Genomic DNA, 19,176 nt, shown 5'->3' with positions numbered 1-19,176 from the left:
AGACCCCAGTTAGTTCTTCTCCCAGGGAAGGGCTGTGGGGTGACCCTGAGAGTGCGCTGCTGTGCATCACGCACCAGCCAGCCGGTCAGCATGCACGGGGCCAGGGAGGAGGGAGGCAGCTCCTAGGAGAGCAGCCTGGAGACATGGGAGGCAGGCAGGAACACTGGGGATGAGGTGGTGTGGGGGACTAGAGAGAGAGTAAACACTGCCATAATAGACCTGTCATGAGAGGTGGAGAGACAAAGGACATTATGAAGAGAAAAGCAGATATCATTTGCTCAGATATCTGCTGAGCAAAAAAAACCCAACTCCCTATTCCTCCCCTAGGACAGAAGCTGCTGTTTTGCATATATTTCTCCACTTTTTTGTATGCATGAACCAAGAATAACATTCATTGGCCTCCTCTGCCTGCCTTGTTCCTTGCTAAGGGGCAATCCCTCTCCGGGGAAGCTAATGGAAAAAAACTTCCAGTGATTTCAGCAAGAACATTGCCAGGACAGAAGTGCCTAAAAAATAACACAGAGGGCATTTCCAGCTGAAATTTCTCACTTGCCTTATAACTCCTGTTCCCTTTCATTACAGCCCAGCATGGTGTCCAGGCACTGCCACTATGGTGTGAGCAGGCATCCCTGCTGGCTCTCACCCATCCCTTCACTCTTTCCCCCAGAGACGCTGCAGTGTCACAGCTCAGCCGATGCAGCATGAATTACTTCTCCCACCAGACACTACCTTACCAAAACTGTGCCTCTGAGCTAAGATTTTAGCTCAAACCCTGAACTGCAGCAACATCCTCAGTGGGACCATAGCCTTCACAGAGTAAAATTCCCCATCTCACTGGGATTCACAAGTACTGTGCCAAAGACATGGCTGTGCTACACATGAGGATGGGAAACAATAAATTCATACACATAAATTTGGATTTGATGCACCTCCAGAGATGTTGCAAGTAATGTCAGTGTTTATTTGCTGTATTGGGCTTGATGTGTTTGGTGGGTTTTTTTAGTTTTTTCTTTTTTTTTTTTATTAAGTCATTGAACAGAGCAAATTGGGTGAAATTGGTCTTGCAATAGAAAGTGATGACCTTCACCTGAGAAATCACCTAGGACTTTGTTGCCACAATTTAATAATGAAAAAGTGACTAAAGAAAAAAAGAATTCACAAGGAAAGAGCAGAAACATACACGAGAATGATCCAGACACTGGCCTGGGTATGGCTGGGGAACGCTCCCTCCTCACCTTGCATGGCAGAGGAGCAAAGGACTGGCCACTGTGTGTCTCCTGTGGCTGGGAAGCTCACAGCGGGAGACACAACCTGTCTACAGGGCATGGACGAGTCCAGCCTGCTGGCACCCACTGCTGTTGGAGTAAGACAAGCAGGTAAAATCCCTTCATTGCCTCAAAAAATCTCTGCTACTGTGTTCAGCTGAAAGCACAAAAGGGAAGATAGATGGGATAAGGAGACAAAACACAGACCTTACTCCTGCTCCTTCTGGGCAGAGTCATGACAGCTGCCAAGTGCTGCATGAAGTCAGCAAGAGTTCATCCAAAACGTAGCACCTGTGAAACTGCCTGGCACCACCTCAGCATGCATATTCAGCGCTGAGAAAGACAGGAGCCTCACCACACAGAGGACAACATAGTATTCCTGCTGCAGCACAGCCAAGCCAGAGAGGAAATCTGTGTCCTACTTTTAGATGCCAAACTCTTTGTTCTCCTTCTCCATGAAAACAGAGAGATAATCATGCCCCAGAGTCCTGAGGCTGCTGCGAGGCTCCACTTGTTCATACACTTTTTTGGGCTGGAAAATACAGAACGGCAGATCCGGCTCCCTCTGCAGGAACCACACATGACCATTGCTAGCTGGCTTCCCCTTGCCTGAGGTTTTCCTTGAAAGACACCAGAAAACGTGCTCATTACTCAGCAAGGACATCACCCCACACTGCCTAGGATCACCCTTCAACTAGCTGGGCATTATTATCTCTACTACTTTAACACTCAGAGCTTTCTTCTCCTCTCCCTACTTCTTGTGCTAAGCACTATACAGTGGTGCAGAATGAGCAGCTCTTCCCTCAGGGCTTGTGATATCAGGAGACAAAGCAGGTGAAGAAAAGGCTGTTGTCCCTGTGCCTTGGTTGGAGACCCAAGCCACAGCTCACACAGCCAGTCTGTACCAGGGTGAGAACCCTGACCCTCCGAGGCCATGCACCGCCTTTAATTCTATGAGATCTCCACAGGGGCCAGACAAAACTTTCAGTCACTGCATCCCCGGTGAACAGGACCCAGCATCATGGGGAGGTCCACCCCCAGTATAAGGACATTAGTTGTTTGTTCCTTGTGCCCATTAAGTTTCTCCAGAAGAAAACACATTTGCAGCTGCATGTCTTTGGTCTGATTTTTGTTCTCCTCAGCACAAAATCCCAAACTGTGGCAGAGCTTCTCTTGAAGGGAGGATAACTGAAATTAAATGTGCCAGAGGTCTCCACCAGATGCTGGCAGAATCACAACAAGGTTACCAGTGAACTGTGGAGCCTTTGGTAGCCAAGCTGTCTGTCTCTTCCTCCAAGCAGTAGTGATGGGAGCTGGGGAGCAGGGAAAAGGTAGTGGTGGAGGAAGGGATGGGGCGGATGAGTTTGGCTGGTTCTCCAGTGCCATGGAGACAGAAGGGTGGGGAGGGCTTCATCTAGTGAGTCACCTCCTTCAGGGTCAGAGTGTCTTGGAGATAGGTAGGAAGAAATGGCAGAGACATACACCCCTGAAACACTCTGGCAGCTTTACAACCAGGGGAGATCATCTCCACTGTCAGAGAGTGCCAGAGTTTGCCAGACCTCTGGAAAGTGATGCTGATAGTCTGAAATGCTGTGTTTCGGGCTGATCCTTGAGACTGCAGCACACGAGGCTGGGAAAGGCAGTCCCAGCTCCAGGCAGAGGCAGCTGTACCAATTCTTCTCCTATGGATGTCACCTAGCCTGCCCTCAGGGTCCTCTTCACTGGAGACTCCGGCCCAGGGAAACCTGCCCAGGGTTTCACCTAAGTGCTGTTACAACATCTTTACTGAGCCATCATTTAAGATCACTATGTCTCCCTCCAGTCCAAAGGCACTGTGAGAAGCTTTCCACTTTTCAGGCCCCCAGTACCATTTCTGGGTGCTGCTCCAGGACCACAATCCTTCCCCTCACCCTGCCTGGCAGCGCCGTTTCCTGGGATGGAAGCGGGGGGCTCATGCCCTGCTTCTCCACTGCAGCAGAAACACCCTCCCCAGGCTGAGCTTTTGCTCGGGGTGAGCGGGTTTTGAAGTGGAGGCTGGTTGCTGCAGCTACCCATTAACACCAAGGGGAATCCAGGTGGCTCTACATGCTGGTGACAGCTGGGAAGGATGCTGCCTTCCCAGCCACCGGCATCTTTCTTGACCAAGGGGACATTGTGATGGCAGTGACAATGGCAACTGGCAGAAGAAATTTAGGCATAGCAGTGGTGCACGTGACAGTAAAGCACAGAAGATATCTGCTCCTGCTTTGGGCAGCATGCCTGCTTCACACTGCCCCAGTTGAGCACCAGGTAGGCAGGTCTGTCCCTATTTGATCACCTCTCTAGGACCTTTTGGGAGGCAGAAGCCATCCTTCACCCTGCCTTGTCCTCAGAGTGCTGAGCCCCTCAGCCCCACATCCAACCCAGCGAGATGGAGAAGAGCTCAGCACCTGCAGCAGCCCTTCCCCAGGGATGCTCATGTGGGCAGGCAGCTCTTCCCCACCACCACTGCAATGCTCCCTTCTCCAACCCCAGCACTCACGTCCCCAAGACCATACACTGCTGTCCCAGTGGAAGCACCTACCTCACGGTGCCAGCTGATTGTGGATCCCTGGGCTGTGCAGAGCTGCTCACGGAGACACCAGCCTGGGGAGGTACACACTGACCTGGTCCTGCATGCAGAGGGGAGCTATGAGCCCCTCCTGCCGCGGGCGTCTCTCCCCCTGCCTCACCCCATGCAGCTCCTCATTGCCCATATTGATGAGCCCTTAATGAGCTTTGAGCTCACGTCCAGTCAAATCAACACCCTGCATGTCGTGCGTGTGGGGTGGGGGGGTACCATGAGCCACTGGAAAAACACACGTCTCTGGGGGAGAAAAGGCTCCAAGGGCATGGGCAGGAAGGAGGGCAAAGGGCCTGGCACTGAAAAATGGGGGAGACAGCAGGTGAGTGGGTTGCACGGGGTCAGTTGCACCCATGTTGCTGCAGCAGGTCCTGCAAGGATGGCTGCAGCAGTACATAAGAGGCCATGCTAAAAATCACTGCGCACACCCCTTGCCCTCCGTGTTTGCAATCAGTGGTCTCCATCTCCTCCACAAGCAGGGCTGACTGCCGCCACACAGAGGATACAGAGGTCCAGCAAGCCATGCATGGTAGGGAGGTTGGGTCTCTGTGAGCCTCTTCTGTTTTCACACAGGCCTGCCTGACACAGCCCTTGCATAGGGACAGTCTTGCAACAGCACAGCCCCATGAAGGGGGAACAGGGCAGACAAGGCTCAGGAGGAATTGTCTCAAAGGACACCCGGTGTCACTGGTCAGGTGCACTACTGGCTGTGGGTCAGGCTTTTGGGGTGGACGGGGAAGGCAGAGAAAGAGGGATACTTGTTTGAAGTGTCAGGCACCGGCCACCAGCCAAGGAAAAGAGCCACATGCAAATGACTATTTGCTTAGCATGTAAATCCTGTCATTGGCTCTAAAAGGGGTTGTATGGAGCCTTTATTTTCTTTTTCTTTTTCTTTCTGGGGCCCAAGACAATTTGCATCCACTGAGAGCATGGAGAAGTCTCTCCCAAAGGCAGCGTGCAGGAGCTGCTGGCTCTGCGAGCATCACCTTGTTAGTAGCAGCATTTTCAGAGGTGCAGGGGAAGGAGTCCAAGTGAATTAAGGTATAATTCGGCCCAGAGGTCACCAGCAAAAATAACACTTTCTCACTTACCATCTCCGCTCTTTGTGTGAAAGCAGAGCTAAGTATGCTTAAATTATTGACAAAAGTACACTTAGTGGTTTTCAGCACTGTGGAGGCAATGCTGCTGGTAACCTGGATTCCCCCCGTACCCTCCAACCCATATACAAGGGCTTGCTTCACCCCAGCCATGACCCTGCACCACCTCCCTAGGTGCTTAGGTGGGCTGAGAGTACCCCAGCAAACCCACACATTTTATTCCTCGTTAGCAAAGCTCACCTTCTTTAAAGGTCCACCACATGTCCTTAGAGCCGGCAATCATACCCCTAACCCATCACAGCTAACCTAATGCAGCTCATCTGCCAAAGCCCTTAACCCATATGGATGGGAGAGAAAAAATGCTGCCTTATATCTTGTTGAGGTTGCTGCTCATGGTGCCACTTACGTCTGTGCTAATATCCTGCCAATGGGCTACGTTTAAAGGCACATTTCAGGCTAAGCGGGCACTGAAGGAGCATGGAGGAGGCAGTAAGACCCCACCAGGTTATTTTGGTCATTAAAGGAGAAAGACAGTGGTAGCAGGAAGACTGGTGAGAGGGAAAACGGAGAAAGAAAATTATTTTTGCTGGGTAAACCCAGGAGAGTTTGAGAGCTGAGCGGGAGGATCCCACACAGGCTGGAGACATGCTGACAAAAAGGCATCCTTTCTGAGCTGAAGCAAATGCTTTGAGTGGGAATCCCTTCTGAGAGCAAGCCATGGATCTGAGAGAGCACCCTGATCCCTCTTGTCTGTCAGGGAGCCTGTGTTCCCCATAGAGCTCTGTGGGCTTGAGTACCACTTATTTAGCAGCTAATAAAGTTGAAAGAGAGGTAAGCTACATCTGTCTCAGAAATCTTTCCTTTAGACTCTTGTCTGGGATAAAAAACAGCCAGTGAAAATGTTGTGCTGTCCTTACTCCCGGGAAAACCTATTCTGTATCTATGCAAGTGAGTGCAGCCTGCACTGGCCAGACCTGCAAAGACAGGAAACCATTATTGCTGGCCACACCATTGAGCTCTGCTGGAACTGCTGCCAGATGAGTCCCACAGGAACAAGATCAAGTCCCTGTCTGGTGAGCCAAGGCTTGCAGTGTCTCAGGGAGCTTCTCCACAGCTCTTGCTGAAAGCAGGACTGGCAGCGGTGCATTTCCCCTGTCTGCTGGGGAATGCATGGGTACAGCCCTGGATGTTATGGACCATGTAGGAAGATCAGCTCTCCCTTTCCTGCCAGGCTTGCTTTGCAGTTACCATGGGGCCCAAGCCAGTAAAGGGCTTTTTGAATGTAATGCCATGTTACCAGGTCAGATTTCCTTCAGCCAAACAAACCAAATTATAGCAGGTACCTGCAGATGGTAGTTTCAGTGGGGAGCCAGCAGCAAAGCCCCTGGCCTCCTTTTGTCAAAAAGAATGAAACTTAAGCTACTGAAATATCATAACCCACCCTTTTCTGAGCACACCATGCCTGGCATTAGCCTGTCCATCACTGTTCCCTCTTGGTCTTCAATCCCTCCTCAAGCCCCATTGCTGATGTGACATCTCCTAAAGTAAAAAGACAGAGAGAGACGGTAGCAGTTTACTTTCAGGGCAGGTGCAGATCTCAGGCCTAAGGGAACCAGTCTGTTAAATGTGTTTTCACAGCTCCCCACAGAGTCCTGGATGAGGAACACCTGAGAACCACAGCGGGTCAACTGGAAACACCAGTTGCTATAGGTACAGACATTCACTCTTTTCATTGGAAGCGTGGCAAATCATCTCCCCACCTCATGCACTGCTGGTCTGGAGAGAAAACAGGCCAGAAAGCAGCCATTTCCACTGAAGGGATAAAAACTGAATTTGAAAGCAACAATTGTTTTCTGTGTAACATTTGTTGTGTAAGTTAGAGGCAGAAGCAGGCAGTGAGTAGAGAAGGCACTGAGGAGCAACAATGTCTCTCAGCATCAGTTTGAGCAATGCCTTCCTTCCCCAGAAGAAAGGAAAGTGGGACCAAGAAAAGAAGAGTGTACATGGATATTTCATATTTGGCTAGCACTAGACACAAACTGGTAAGCCCACATGAATTTGGGAACACATGTTAGGAGAGAAGCGGAATTTGTTTGGAAGGGTGGGATTTGGAGCTGTTCTCTTGGTTGTTGTCCATAAACATTCATGAGACTAAATTTTGATTCACGAGTGTGTTCCCAGAAAACAGGAGCTTGGCAGATAGTCAAATACTTGCTGGCTTGAGTATTTGCATTTGAAGCATTTGGGCTGCCACGTCCAAAGCTTTTGGTGGCTTGGGAAGTATCCAGCAAAACAGCCCAACCCCACCATATAATCTGGGTGAGTAAACACAAGTGCAAAGAGTGTTTTTTGAATAACAGCTATTGGATGCGATGACAGCAGTAAAAGCCGCCAAATAATCAGGCTAGCCATCTCTTGGTTTAAAATTCATTTGCAAAAATCATTAGCACAATCATTGTAAAATAAGCAGAATTATAATCACTCAAGGACAATTTGCAAAGAGGAATAGGGCTGCACTCACTGAGAAGAGCTGCTACTACCTGTGAGGCTGCCTGGCTTTGACTAAGCCCACCAAGTCTACCACCTCCAAAGGGAAGCAAAGCCAGCCAGCACAGCAGGTCAGCCAGGCATTGCTTTTTTGAACCCAGTCTAAGGCATGGTGTTCTCCTCCACAGCCTCAGTGATCCTGCCAATCTGTGGTGGGGGCCAGTCTGGCTTGCCTCTTTCCTCCCTGAGCAGGCTCAGAGCTCAGGTCTGGTCTGACTCCTGCCACCCAAGCCATCCTCCCCAAACGGTGGTCAGTAGGGTATAGACAGGGAAAATGTGTAAAACCATGTTAGGTAAGGCGGAACAATTCCTGTGCCCAGTCCTCCCAGCTTCCACCCACGGGTGCTATACAGAACTGCCAACCCAGGTGGCCTGTTGAGAACTCCCCTGATGGGGGTCTAGGATTGCTTCATCACCAATGGCTGGGCTGCTAATACCCAGTAACATAATCACCTGCCAGCCTTGCTGGCCTCTTCTCACCAGGAAAGCTGCCCAAACCTGGGCCCCTCCCTATCTTGGGCACCTTGTGCAATTGCTCCCAGTCAACATAACATGAGCCAGCCCTACAGCATAGGGAGAGGTCTTCCCCCACAGGCTGCCAGCCATGCTTCTGGGGCACACAGCTTCTTTGAAGTATCCTTCTCCCAGAAACCTGTCCAATACTTTCCACAGCTAGCACTTTTGTTTACAGTTGCCTTCACCCACTGATCTTAAATCTACATTTATGCCACTTGCCCCTGCAGCTGCTAGGAGCCCTTGGGAGCAATTTCATCCGGAGATCGCTTGTTTCAAACAACTGGGCATTTTTAAATCACTTCGGTTGCCAGCAGCACAAACAAAGCAGAACATGGTGGAGGAACAAAACTGTAAAAGAAATATAGTAAGAACAAATCTGAAAATAAGTAAGAGGAAAGAAAAGGAATTTCCACCCTGGAGGAGATTAAAGGTGACCTGCAAAAGAAAAATGGATTGGGTTGGAGCACTTTTGTTCAGGGCTTGCCTGTTCATTTTTTTTCTCCTGGAATACTCTGGAGGCAGGGAGAACTAGTGAGATAACGTCACTGGACATACTGGCAGTAAGACTTCATCAGCTGTGAAAGAGCCAAGTTCTGTTAAGCTCAGTGTTTTTTCTGTTGTTTGTCCTGTGCACTTCACCTTAACTCATGTGGTTGAGAAGCACCTGGGAGAAAAGCTTCTTCTGCTAAAGATTTATCAGCACTGAGCTTTTGGTCAGCAAGTGAGACCTGAAGGACCAAGACTCCTCCAGCACAAAATGAAGAATTTCAGTCTCTGACAAGTCTGGAGATGTGTTGTGGGAAGAGGGTGGGTATTAGGCAGGAGAGAAAGAAAAGGTCACTAAATAAAATCCATGCATTCAAAGAGATCGCAATGGCATTTTCCTTACTCTTTCTTTCAATGAAGAGACTCCACCTCCAGTTTGTTTGGGTAGAGCGTGCAACCAGTTTTTCCATTTGATTGAAATAAATAGTACTGTATATATGGAAGTTTTTGAGAGGAGAGAAACCCACTGCTTCACATCAGGTAGCATGCCTATGGCTTTTGTTAACAGCTGAAGCACAGTGAAAGGTCAGGCCTCTGCACCGTCACAACATCTCCTTCCCCGGCTGCAGCAAAGATGGCAGTGGTGCTTGAGGATGGTCCATACTTGTGGATAGCCCAGCCCATTCGTCTGATCGTGCTCATAGCTACAGCACCTCACTGCAACACAGATTCAGTTTCCTGCTGGGTAAAGCCAGACCTGAGTTGCCCTTCCAAAGTGCAAGGTTTAATTCCCAGCACCTGTCTCCCAGGAGTTGCCAGAAAGCTCTCAAGCTTAGTCTCTAAGCACTGGCAAGGGTACACCACCTGCCTGTGGGCTTTTGGCTTTCTCCAGAGATGCTCCGAATAATCAGAGTGAAAGCATGCCTGGTGTCCAGGTGACACAGGGACATTGGTGTTCCTAGGGGACCCCAGAGGGCCCAGGAGGCCATGTACCACTGGTGTCCATGGTGGGACTTGGGAGCAGACTCTGAGCACAGCAGAGCCTCCCCTTGCCCCTGTCTTCCTGGCTATCTGCCATGCCGCAGGGGTGTCTGAGTGAAACTGGGTGTCCAACGTCCCTGTGATGTGCACCTCCTGGCCATCACACCAACAAGGGGCACGAGGCCCCAGGAACCAGGAGTGAGAGCTATCATGGACACCAGCCATAGGATTTCTGCAGGGAGAAGCACTTGCGTTACAGCAGGGTTGCAGTACCTACCCACTGCAGGGACCTCTCAAGTCTTGTCTACACATAAGCAATCAGTGTTGCCCATCTAAATCAAAATCAGTTAGGCTAAATTAAACTAGAGCAGCACACTTTGCAAACATGATTATTCCAGTTTAGAGACCATTTGGGTGACAGGTGGACATAGTCACGTTGATAAAAGTGTGCTTGTCTCTGCAGGTGGTTTTGATAAATGTAGTTAAAATCCTGAGCATCTTTCTATGAGTGAAACTGCTCTAGCCGGGGACTGTGATGATTCAGCTCTATTGCTTCTAATCCATCCAAAGCAGTGTGAAAAGTAACACTGTGCTCAACTTAGCTCAAACTTGATCCTGATGGACTTAATATAAATTAAAGGTAGTGTGAATGGAACATAAATAGAAGTGTCCTCACATACTTGGGAAGATTTAACTGAAATCACATACTGTGTTAAACCAACCTAACTTTAAAGTAAATGTGCCCTTAGGCCTAGTTACATCATTGGTATAGCTCTGCCAGGAGAGCGTTTGACTTTTTGCCTCTTTATTAAGAGGCTTATGCTGATAAAAGCTCTGAGGCAGATGCTTTAAATCAGCGTAAGTACAGTTATACTGAGAGAGCTTATGCCACTTCCCAGCACAACTGTATGGCAATGGTCTCCTACAGAGAGAAGAAGCCTTGTTGTGCAGCAGTGATTGACCTCAAAAGCACAGGGGTGTGGAGAAAAATGGGATAGGTGTGGAGGAAAAAAAGAGGACATATTTGGGTACAAGATGCGAGCCAGGGCAAGTTAACAACAGAGGCAGTATAACCACTGCCCACCACAGGTGCTCCATCATAAGAAGTACATGGGTCTTGGAGACAAGAGGAGGAGGAAGACCAAAAGCTGGCTCCTCTGTGAAGTGCCATGCAGATGCAATCTCATTTATCACCATGTAGGAAGGGACAGTGCCTGCACTGTGAGGGAAAACATCTCCAGCCTGCAGCCTTGCTGCTGCTTGCCCATGTGATTCACACAACCAGAACAAGCCTTTGTTTGCAGCAATCGCATTTCACCCCCCAGGGAATTGTTGTCTATCAATAGCATCGGATGGTGGGAAATTGCTTTGCTGTCGTTCAATGTGCCATACGTCAGCCCATCCAAGGGACTCTGGCCAGAACAACCAGAAGGTGCTGCTGACACTTCTGCCAGAGTCAGTAAAACACCCTTCCCTTCCTTCCAGAGAAGGAAGAGATTTTGGAAAGTTTTACCAAGACTACAAATTACCTCTACTTATAGTCAAGGTCTGGAGGCTCACAGACTAAAACACCAGCAGCAGAGTATTTACTCACTGGTCTCTGTCACAACATGGACATCAGTGGTGTGATTAAGACAGAAAACATACCAAAGTGTAATGCTTCCCTCCAGATGCCCTGACACACACGCACACATGGAGATGCGAAACATCTCAGATCAGTATCTCTAACTTTCTGAAAGGAACTGTTCTTCCTTTGCCTTTCTCCTCTTCACATGAAGCCTTGTGGGAGCCCGACGACCAAACAGCAAAGGTTTTGCTGCTGCCTGTCCTGACCGCAGGCTGTGACAACTGCTTGGAGAGACACCGCCCCCCCCCCCAGAAGTAACCACACAGGTCATCACCCTCCTGCCCTAACAAAGCTGAACTCCAACTGCCTGGAGACCAGGGAATTAGGAAAGTGGGACTCAGCTCAACCACCCCCAAATGCAAGGGAAATGCCACGCCTGTCTTGAACTGCAACAGAGGCTAGGATGGGGGTCATACTGAAAATTACATTATGTAAAATTTTAGGCACAAAATAACTTTTAAAATCTGGATCTTTTAAGTGCTGGCTAGGGCAGGTAACCCATTAAAAAAAAATAAAGGGAAGGAAATCAATTCCTGGCATTTCCCAACTTGTCACAGTAAAATCAAGATGTTCTTAAACATTCAAATATGTTCCACCCACAGGCTCTGAAAAAAAACTGACCGTGCCTCTTGCCCACATAGAGACGCGCTCTGGCACTTGGGCTCCTGGACAAGGAGGTTTATGGGACAGGACAACTGGAGGCTGCCCCTGGGCTCCAGTTTTACTTAGCCGGTAGCTGACACTTTAGCTAAGCAGCAGGTGTAGAGCTGAGCCCTACAAAAGCAGCCAGGAATGGGAGATCCCAGTGTTGGTGATGGGACAGAAAACCATGGGACAGGACTGCATGGGGCATGGGAGAGAGGACTACACCACTGTCTCCCTGTTACATGACTGATGTACACATCACACCAGTGCCAATGGGAGCCACAGTTCCCAGGCTTGTCTGGGGAATTCATACCTCATCCAAAAGCATAATACAGAAGACTAACGCGGCCTGGACATGTCTTCCCCAAAGTTATGAGATTAAGCCCAGCCTGTTCCCATTGCCAGGATGCCTCCCACCATTCTGAAGAGGCTAACCCAGGGTTTCTGATTTACACCACTGTGCCTTGCCACTGGTGGGAATTCTCTTCGGCAGCTCCTGGGCCCACCTGTGTGCTGCTTGCAGCATCCCAGCACAAAGCCCTCTAGCCCTGGAGAGCTTGGTCAAGAAACACCAGGCTCCACCTTTCAGGTCATCCCCACTTCAAAGCTAGTGCGTGGGGAGGGAGGTTCATGTTGCACAACGTGGTGATGGCCCTTCTCCAGGATATGGGAAAGTGACAGGTTGCTTTTTTGTTTGGGGGGTGTGTTTATTCCTCCATGAGAAAAAGCAGCTCATTTAATCTCCTGTTGAAATAAGAGGTCAGGAAAGGCAACAGACTGCCTGTAATCATTCGTCCTTCTCAGAGACTGCTGTCTACACCATGGCACAATAAAAGCCTCACACTCCATAAAGCATATTTTGGAAAAGTCTAGTGGCCACTGACAAATAACAAATGAGCATGAGCATGCCTCCTGTCCAGAGGAGCCATCCTAGACAGCTAGAGGGGTAAAGCTCCCCATCCTGGCTGTTAGCCAGGCTGGGCAGGAAACTACTCTACAGCCTGTAAAAAACAAAAGCAGAGAAAAAAATCAAGGGACTGTTTCACAGCATGGTCTTGGCATGTCACCAAAAGCAAGACAGGATGGAGTTGCCCACGACTGGCTTTGCACAGCCATTGAAAAAATTTCTTCCTGGGAATCCCTTTCCTTTCCACATAGCTTTCCTAGCACAGGCTTGACAAACCAGAACAGACAGCTCCAAAAATACATGTCCTCCTTCGCAGAGACTGTCGTGGGTCAGGGATTCAAATCAGAGCCAGAATCATGCTCCGAGAGCAGTCGAGGGGGCAGGGCTTATTCTGGGTTTAAATACAAAACAAAGCAAAACAAACTCCCCACCACCCCCCAAAAGCTGTTAGACACATTTCTTCTCTTACTTTGGTCCTAGCAAGAGATTCAGGAATAAAGTCTTTGACTTCAATGCCCCAGCCCTTCCCTGCAGCCCCGCAAAGGGAACTGGATATCAGCATATACACATCTCCTCAGTCTCTCAGGTCTTAAATTTTAATCCTTACTTTTTGCAGTCTTATACTATTTTATCTTCTTCTTTGATGCACATAACTCTCCTCTTCCCCTGTTCAAACCTGACTTAACTAATTAGTAAGAGGTTACCATACATAAGTTCATGTAACATAATAAAGCAAAGAACAGCAAAACGACCTGATGCTCTCTATACCCTCATGACTGCAGACTGCCTCTTTCCTGGGTCTTATTTGCTGTGCACCCAAATCACTTGCCTACTGTCTCTTATTTCTACCTGGACAAGGTCCACTTCCTTTCAAGACAGGCAAAGCACCTCACCAAACCCCTCCTGCCACACACCAGGGAAGCAAAAGCTCAGGGAAGTCCCCAGATGAAAGCAGAAACCACAGAGTTGCTGCAGAGCACCCATAACTCACACAATGCAAACATGACCAAAGATCTGAGAAACCAGTCTCCCCTGCTCTTCTAAGGGTTTTCACAAACAAAAATGCCCCATTTCCTCCAGCTCAGTCCCTATTGCCCTTTGTCCTCTCCTGGCCCTGGGAAAGGTGCAATACATGCACAGGATCAAGGAAAAACCAAGAGCTTTGCTCAAGACAGAGCTGTGGCACCGATGCTTGGTAACTAACCCCTGTATTAGGGCTATTGTGGGCATAGCTTCTCTCCACCCAAAAAACTAAGATAAGGGCTGGCAGGAGGGCACAGCTGCATGTCCAGCTCATTGAGAGCTACAGCAGATCACCGTCCTTTGCCTGAGGGCTACCATGGGCACCTGGGGCAGAAGAAGGTTTGGGAGCTGACCACTAACCAAGATTAAATGCCACTGCAATACTCCCTACAAGAAAACTATGTAGAGGGTTGGAGTCATGAAAATTGAAGATACCCTGATGATGAGAAGAAACATGTTACTTCATGCTGGACAAAGGTAGAAGTGCAAGAATTGCTATGAGTCCTCCAGAGCATGGATGCTTGTCCAGGGCTGGGATGGAAAGGGCTCCCCAGCTGGCTGCAGCCTCAGGTGTCTGTGAGGGACACCACAGTGTCTCCCTACCTGATCAAGTGCAGCAGTCCAGCCAGACCAGGAATCACCTTCATTCAGATGAGGATCCAAGGGAAAAGGCTCAAGAAAGACACATTTCTCTTTGGGGAGAAAGAAACTTATCAGAAGGGTGTGGGAAGGGGCTTGTTTGGTGCACACAGGGATGTATGCAACCTCTCTGGCTGGGAGGGTGGATGAGCAGTGGGGGGAATGTGGCAAGCAAATAACTCTCAACAACTTGTTTGCCTTGGTTTGTCTTTCCTTCTTCAAATTTTGCCCAGCACAAGTTTTCAACTATCAATTCATTCTGCTTTTTTTTTTCCATTTGCCACTGTCAAAGGAAGAAGGGAAGGAAATCTGAAGGGGAGGGAACAGGAGAAATGGGAAGGAAAGAGACTGAAGAAAGGAGAAAGAAAATACAAGACCTTTTGACTTGATTTCTTTTTTAGCAAACTATTTTCCTGGTTTCCCTTTCTGGAGAGAGGGGTGAAAATGGCCTTTTTAATGAAAAAAACTGAAAACCTAAAGTGATAATTGGATGCTTGATGGATGTCTGTCCTTTCTTCTATATACAGTGTTTTCCCTCCAACCAGAAGGAGCAGCACAGTACGGCCACCTTGTAACTTCCCTTGGACTTCAGCTTCAAATGCATCCCGTCTTGGCAAGTTATCAACAATTACAGGGGGTGGGAAATCTCTCCCTCCTCTCTGTGCTATCCCTTTGATAGTGTATTTAGACCCTGGGGCTTCCCATTTTCCTATCAGATTCAGAGGCCTCCAGAAGTGGCCACTTCCAGGGGCTGATGGAGGTCTGCCAGATCCACCATAAGCATGCAGCAAACATAGAATCATAGAATCATAGAATCATTAAGGTTGGAAAAGACCTCTAAGATCGTCAAGGCCAACCATCAACCCAACACCACCATGTCTCCTAAACCATGCCCTGAAGTGCCACATCTACACATTTTTGGAACACCCCCAGGGATGGTGACTCCACCACCTCTCTGGGCAGCCTGTTCCAATGCCTGACCACTCTTTCAGTAATGAAATTTTTCATAATATCTAATCTAAACCTCCCCTCATGCAACTTGAGGCCATTTCCTCTCAACCTATCACTAGTTAGAGACCAACACCCACCTCACTACAACCTCCTTTCAGGTAGAGAGCAATAAGGTCTCCCCTCAGCATCCTTCTCCAGACCAAACAACCCCAATTCCCTCAGCTGCTCCTCATCAGACTAGTTCTCCAGACCCTTCACCAGATTCGTTGCCCTTCTCTGGACACACTCCAGCAACTCAATGGCCTTCTTGTACTGAGGGGCCCAAAACTGAACACAGTATTCAAGGTGCGGCCTCACCAGTGATAAGTACAAGGGCACGATCACCTCCCTGCTCCTGCTGGCCACATTATTCCTGATACAAGACAGGATGCTGTTGGCCTTCTTGGCTACCTGGGCACACTGCTGGCTCATGTTCAGCCAGCTGTCAACCAACACCCCCTGGTCCTTCTCCGCTGGCGCAGCTTTCCAGCCACTCTCCCCCAAGCCTATAGCATTGCACAGGGTGAGTGGAAACTGCAGCAAGGTCCTCTCCTGAGGGTGCAGTGACCACTAGTGGAGTTACCCTTTAAAGCCAGGAAGGGGACTGCACCCTGCCTACATGCCCTGCCCATAGGCCCTGCCTAGGTGAACTGCCACGTCACACCCTTCTGAAGCCCCACACACCCTGTTTGCCTGCCCTGGTCGCCACGCTCTTGGTCACTCATGCTCCCTGGGGTTGCTTTTGTATGTGAGGGGGTTTGGCTGCCGTAACTCATGTTCCCCACCAAGCTGCTGCTTGTCAGGAGCTCACTCATTCCCACTCAGGGTGGGGCTGGGGTACCCTTTCTCTCCCTGTGCTTTTGTCTCCACAGTTTTGCTGCTTTAGGAAGTGTCCCCCAGTACGATCCTCCACTCAGGCGCCCTTCACCTCGGTGGCTAGATGCCACCAATGCCTGAGATGTTTGTATAAGTCTATCAAACCATTACTTGGTCCCTAATTATGCCTTCATGCTGGGGGTCTCATACCAAAAGACAGCCATTAGTGGCTTTTTCCCCTGTTCTCCCCAGCTGGGTGTACCTGGGTCACCGAGCTTTCCCTTAAACTTCCTGAGACTCTGTCAATCCCCTCCAAAGCATCTAAATTAATTACCTGATCCTGGGAATTTTGTAACTGCTTTCAATGGGGACAGCAATACCTTCTCTGACTTTATTAAAATATGCTGCCTCCTGGCAGCAGTGGCATGCTATTATCAGATCATAGGCAAGCAACAGAGGAACCAGTTCACGTGCAGTATTTATTTTCAATAACACAGCCCCATGTTTGTGCTCAAAACTGAAAAGTGATTTACTTCTATCTAGGATTTTTGCAGTCTTATCTGACTACCTCAGAAAAAGGAGTGAACACTTTTCCATGACTTCTCTGGCAGTACGACGCTACCTTACATCTTAAAGGCGTGGCAGCAGGAGCAAAGGGGTTGAATGTCCTACCAAGGGTCATACAAGGCAGCTGTGTTAATGACTAAGACCAAATCTGGATGGCATGTCCCAGTCCTTTAACTTTCCTTCCTGTTGCTTGAAGAAGAGAAGGCAGATTTCCTTCTCAAAAAAATTTCCACCATTTTGGCCACAGATACTGCCAAGGCAGCTGCAGCCCATGCCTGAAATCAAGCCTCTTGTGCACTGCCCTGCCACAGCTCCAAGCATTTTTAGTTTTTAGTTTTTAAAAGAGAGGAAATTAAATTGGGAAAAGATTGCCCTATGCCAATTCACCAGTTAAACTCACAGGAAACTGCAAAAGATAAGGTTCCCATAGCAATTGGAATAGGTACCACATTGCACAGATGAGGCCCGATTTTCCAACTTACATTCCATGCTGGTGGTTTATCTCCACGTAGCACAGGGAAAAGCAATTACTTGGAACGAGGAACAAGGGAAAGGAGCCTGTGGCATCTCTGATTCTTTTTAATGGGCATTTTCCAGCATGGTTTGATGCACCGCTATTGCAACATAGCCGTGCACTGGTGCATATGCCCTCACCCACTGCAAATCTCCTGCAGGGATCCTGCCACTGTCTTTTGCTGTGGTTTTAAATGTGAAATTCTGATAGACATTCAAGTAAGTTTTGGCAGGGAGTTTTACAGCCCCAGCCTCCAAAGGACAGAGCTCTGTGGCACCGCACCAAACACCGCATCCAAGCACAATCCCAGCCATCGCCTCACATTCGTGACTACTCTGGCAGTGAGGCGTCTTTAATTTGACACAATCTGCTTCCAACGAACCCATCTTACCTATTAATTATTGCTTTATCCTGCCTGAGCTTATGATTATTGCACCTGATTATGTCTTCCTTATCCCCTGAGCAGTCACCTGCAGGAAAGCCCAGGGAGTGTGATCCTTCTCCCACCCTCACCCCAAAGCTACTCTGCAGCACAGAATCCAGCCCACCAATTCCTTCATTAAATCCTCTACAAAATGGCCCAGTAGGGCAATTAAATTTGTGGGCATGCAGTCCCCGAGGTCTCATTTCTCCCTGCTGTGCTGCAGCTCATTTTTTTTACCAACTGCTCTGGGACTTTTCCTGCACTCCATGAATTTTCTGAGAGAATTGTTGAATATGCAGCTGTTTCACTCTCAGATGTGTTTTCACTGGGTCGTGTAGTTTTGACCAAAAGTGAGTCCCCTAGATAGTTATTCGTCACCCCTTTTCCACCCTGAGACTGCCTTGAGATCCATCATCAACTATGATTGCATCGAGCACCCTGTCACTTTTTTCCCTTTCAGTGACAACTGAAGCATAACTACTAACACTGCAGCCTCCTTTTATCATTGTCGATGATGTTCCTGGCTGCCCCTCTCTTGTACATAGGTGATCTAACAATGCTCTTTCTTTTGTCATCCTCCAGCTTCTTATGTACTTCTGAACCAACTTACTTATTCCCTGCGCTAATGCCCCATCGTTTTGTGCCTTTGCATCCCTAACTTTGCTCCTGCACACCTTTATTCTCTGCTCTCTCTCACCACTGTGGTTTCCTTTCCTCCTCCCAACACAACAGGGTTTTTTTTCTTTTCTTTTTTTGTTGATACATTGCTTTTCTTTTCCCCACCAGTGTCAGTACTGGAGGACACTTCTGACAAAAGTGTTTTGCTCTCTCCCCAGCTGCCGACAGAGAGAGTTGTCCTCAGGGAGTCAAAAGAAATGCTGTCCCTGGTGGGTGCAACCAGCTGGCTGGAAGGAGAGGGTGTCCCAGATGCTTCTGCCTCAGATGTGAAGTAGAGAAGGGAAGAGCCCAGGGAGAGAAAAGAAACCACTTTGGGAAGGAGAGAGCGAATCAATCCAGGGTATGGAGGAGACATCCCCGGTGCCTTAGAAGTGGGTTTCTCTCTCTGTGATGCTGAGCACCTCCTGGACCGGAGGACACCATTCCTCGCGCTTCAGTTCAGACAGACCCGCCAAGTGCTTCTTTGGCTGCGGCAGATCCTCCGCTGGGGAAATCAGCTGTGTCAGCCGCTGCGGAGAGGAAGTATCTGTTAATTAAGCTGATAAACAAGCTGACACCCAATAGTGATCCACAACCATTGCTTGGGGCAAAGGCATCTAGAGAGCTAATGCTCCCAGCTCCCTGCTCTTCTCCTGCCAAAAGCCTGTGAAAGGGAGAGGAAGGAGAACAGGCTCACTTTAACTGCTCTCCATGACAATTATTCCACCTCTGGGTTCAAACCCAGGCCATGGACTGACAGCCCAACATACAGAACTCCTCACAGACATGTTTCTGGGAGAAAGGATGTTAGTGATTAGCCCCACAGACATTTTCTGTGGCTGTGGAAAAAACACCATAAAGCCCTTCTTTTTT

General features: G+C 48.8%; 2 protein-coding genes across 3 annotated transcripts in view; both read right to left on the bottom strand.

Annotated features, from left to right (window-relative positions):
* Nucleotides 1-14,591, bottom strand: part of LOC142067500 (sodium- and chloride-dependent GABA transporter 1-like) — a 48,803-nt gene extending 34,212 nt beyond the window's left edge. Inside the window, exon 1 of the mRNA XM_075116185.1 lies at nucleotides 6,406-14,591. The gene's annotated coding sequence lies outside the window, so the exon portion shown is untranslated. The remainder of the gene's footprint in view (nucleotides 1-6,405) is intronic.
* Nucleotides 14,592-16,601: 2,010 nt separating this feature from the next.
* The window catches only part of LOC142067492 (sodium- and chloride-dependent betaine transporter-like), a 42,051-nt gene continuing 39,476 nt past the window's right edge, over nucleotides 16,602-19,176 (bottom strand). For both annotated transcript variants that reach the window (XM_075116162.1, XM_075116151.1), the window contains one exon: nucleotides 16,602-18,833. In XM_075116162.1, the coding sequence (XP_074972263.1) occupies nucleotides 18,690-18,833 (144 nt within the window). In that variant the 3' untranslated portion in view covers nucleotides 16,602-18,689. The remainder of the gene's footprint in view (nucleotides 18,834-19,176) is intronic.

This window comes from Phalacrocorax aristotelis, chromosome 1 (assembly GCF_949628215.1).
Source record: "Phalacrocorax aristotelis chromosome 1, bGulAri2.1, whole genome shotgun sequence".
NCBI lineage: Eukaryota > Metazoa > Chordata > Aves > Suliformes > Phalacrocoracidae > Phalacrocorax > Phalacrocorax aristotelis.
This window is presented reverse-complemented; position numbering and strand designations above follow the sequence as displayed.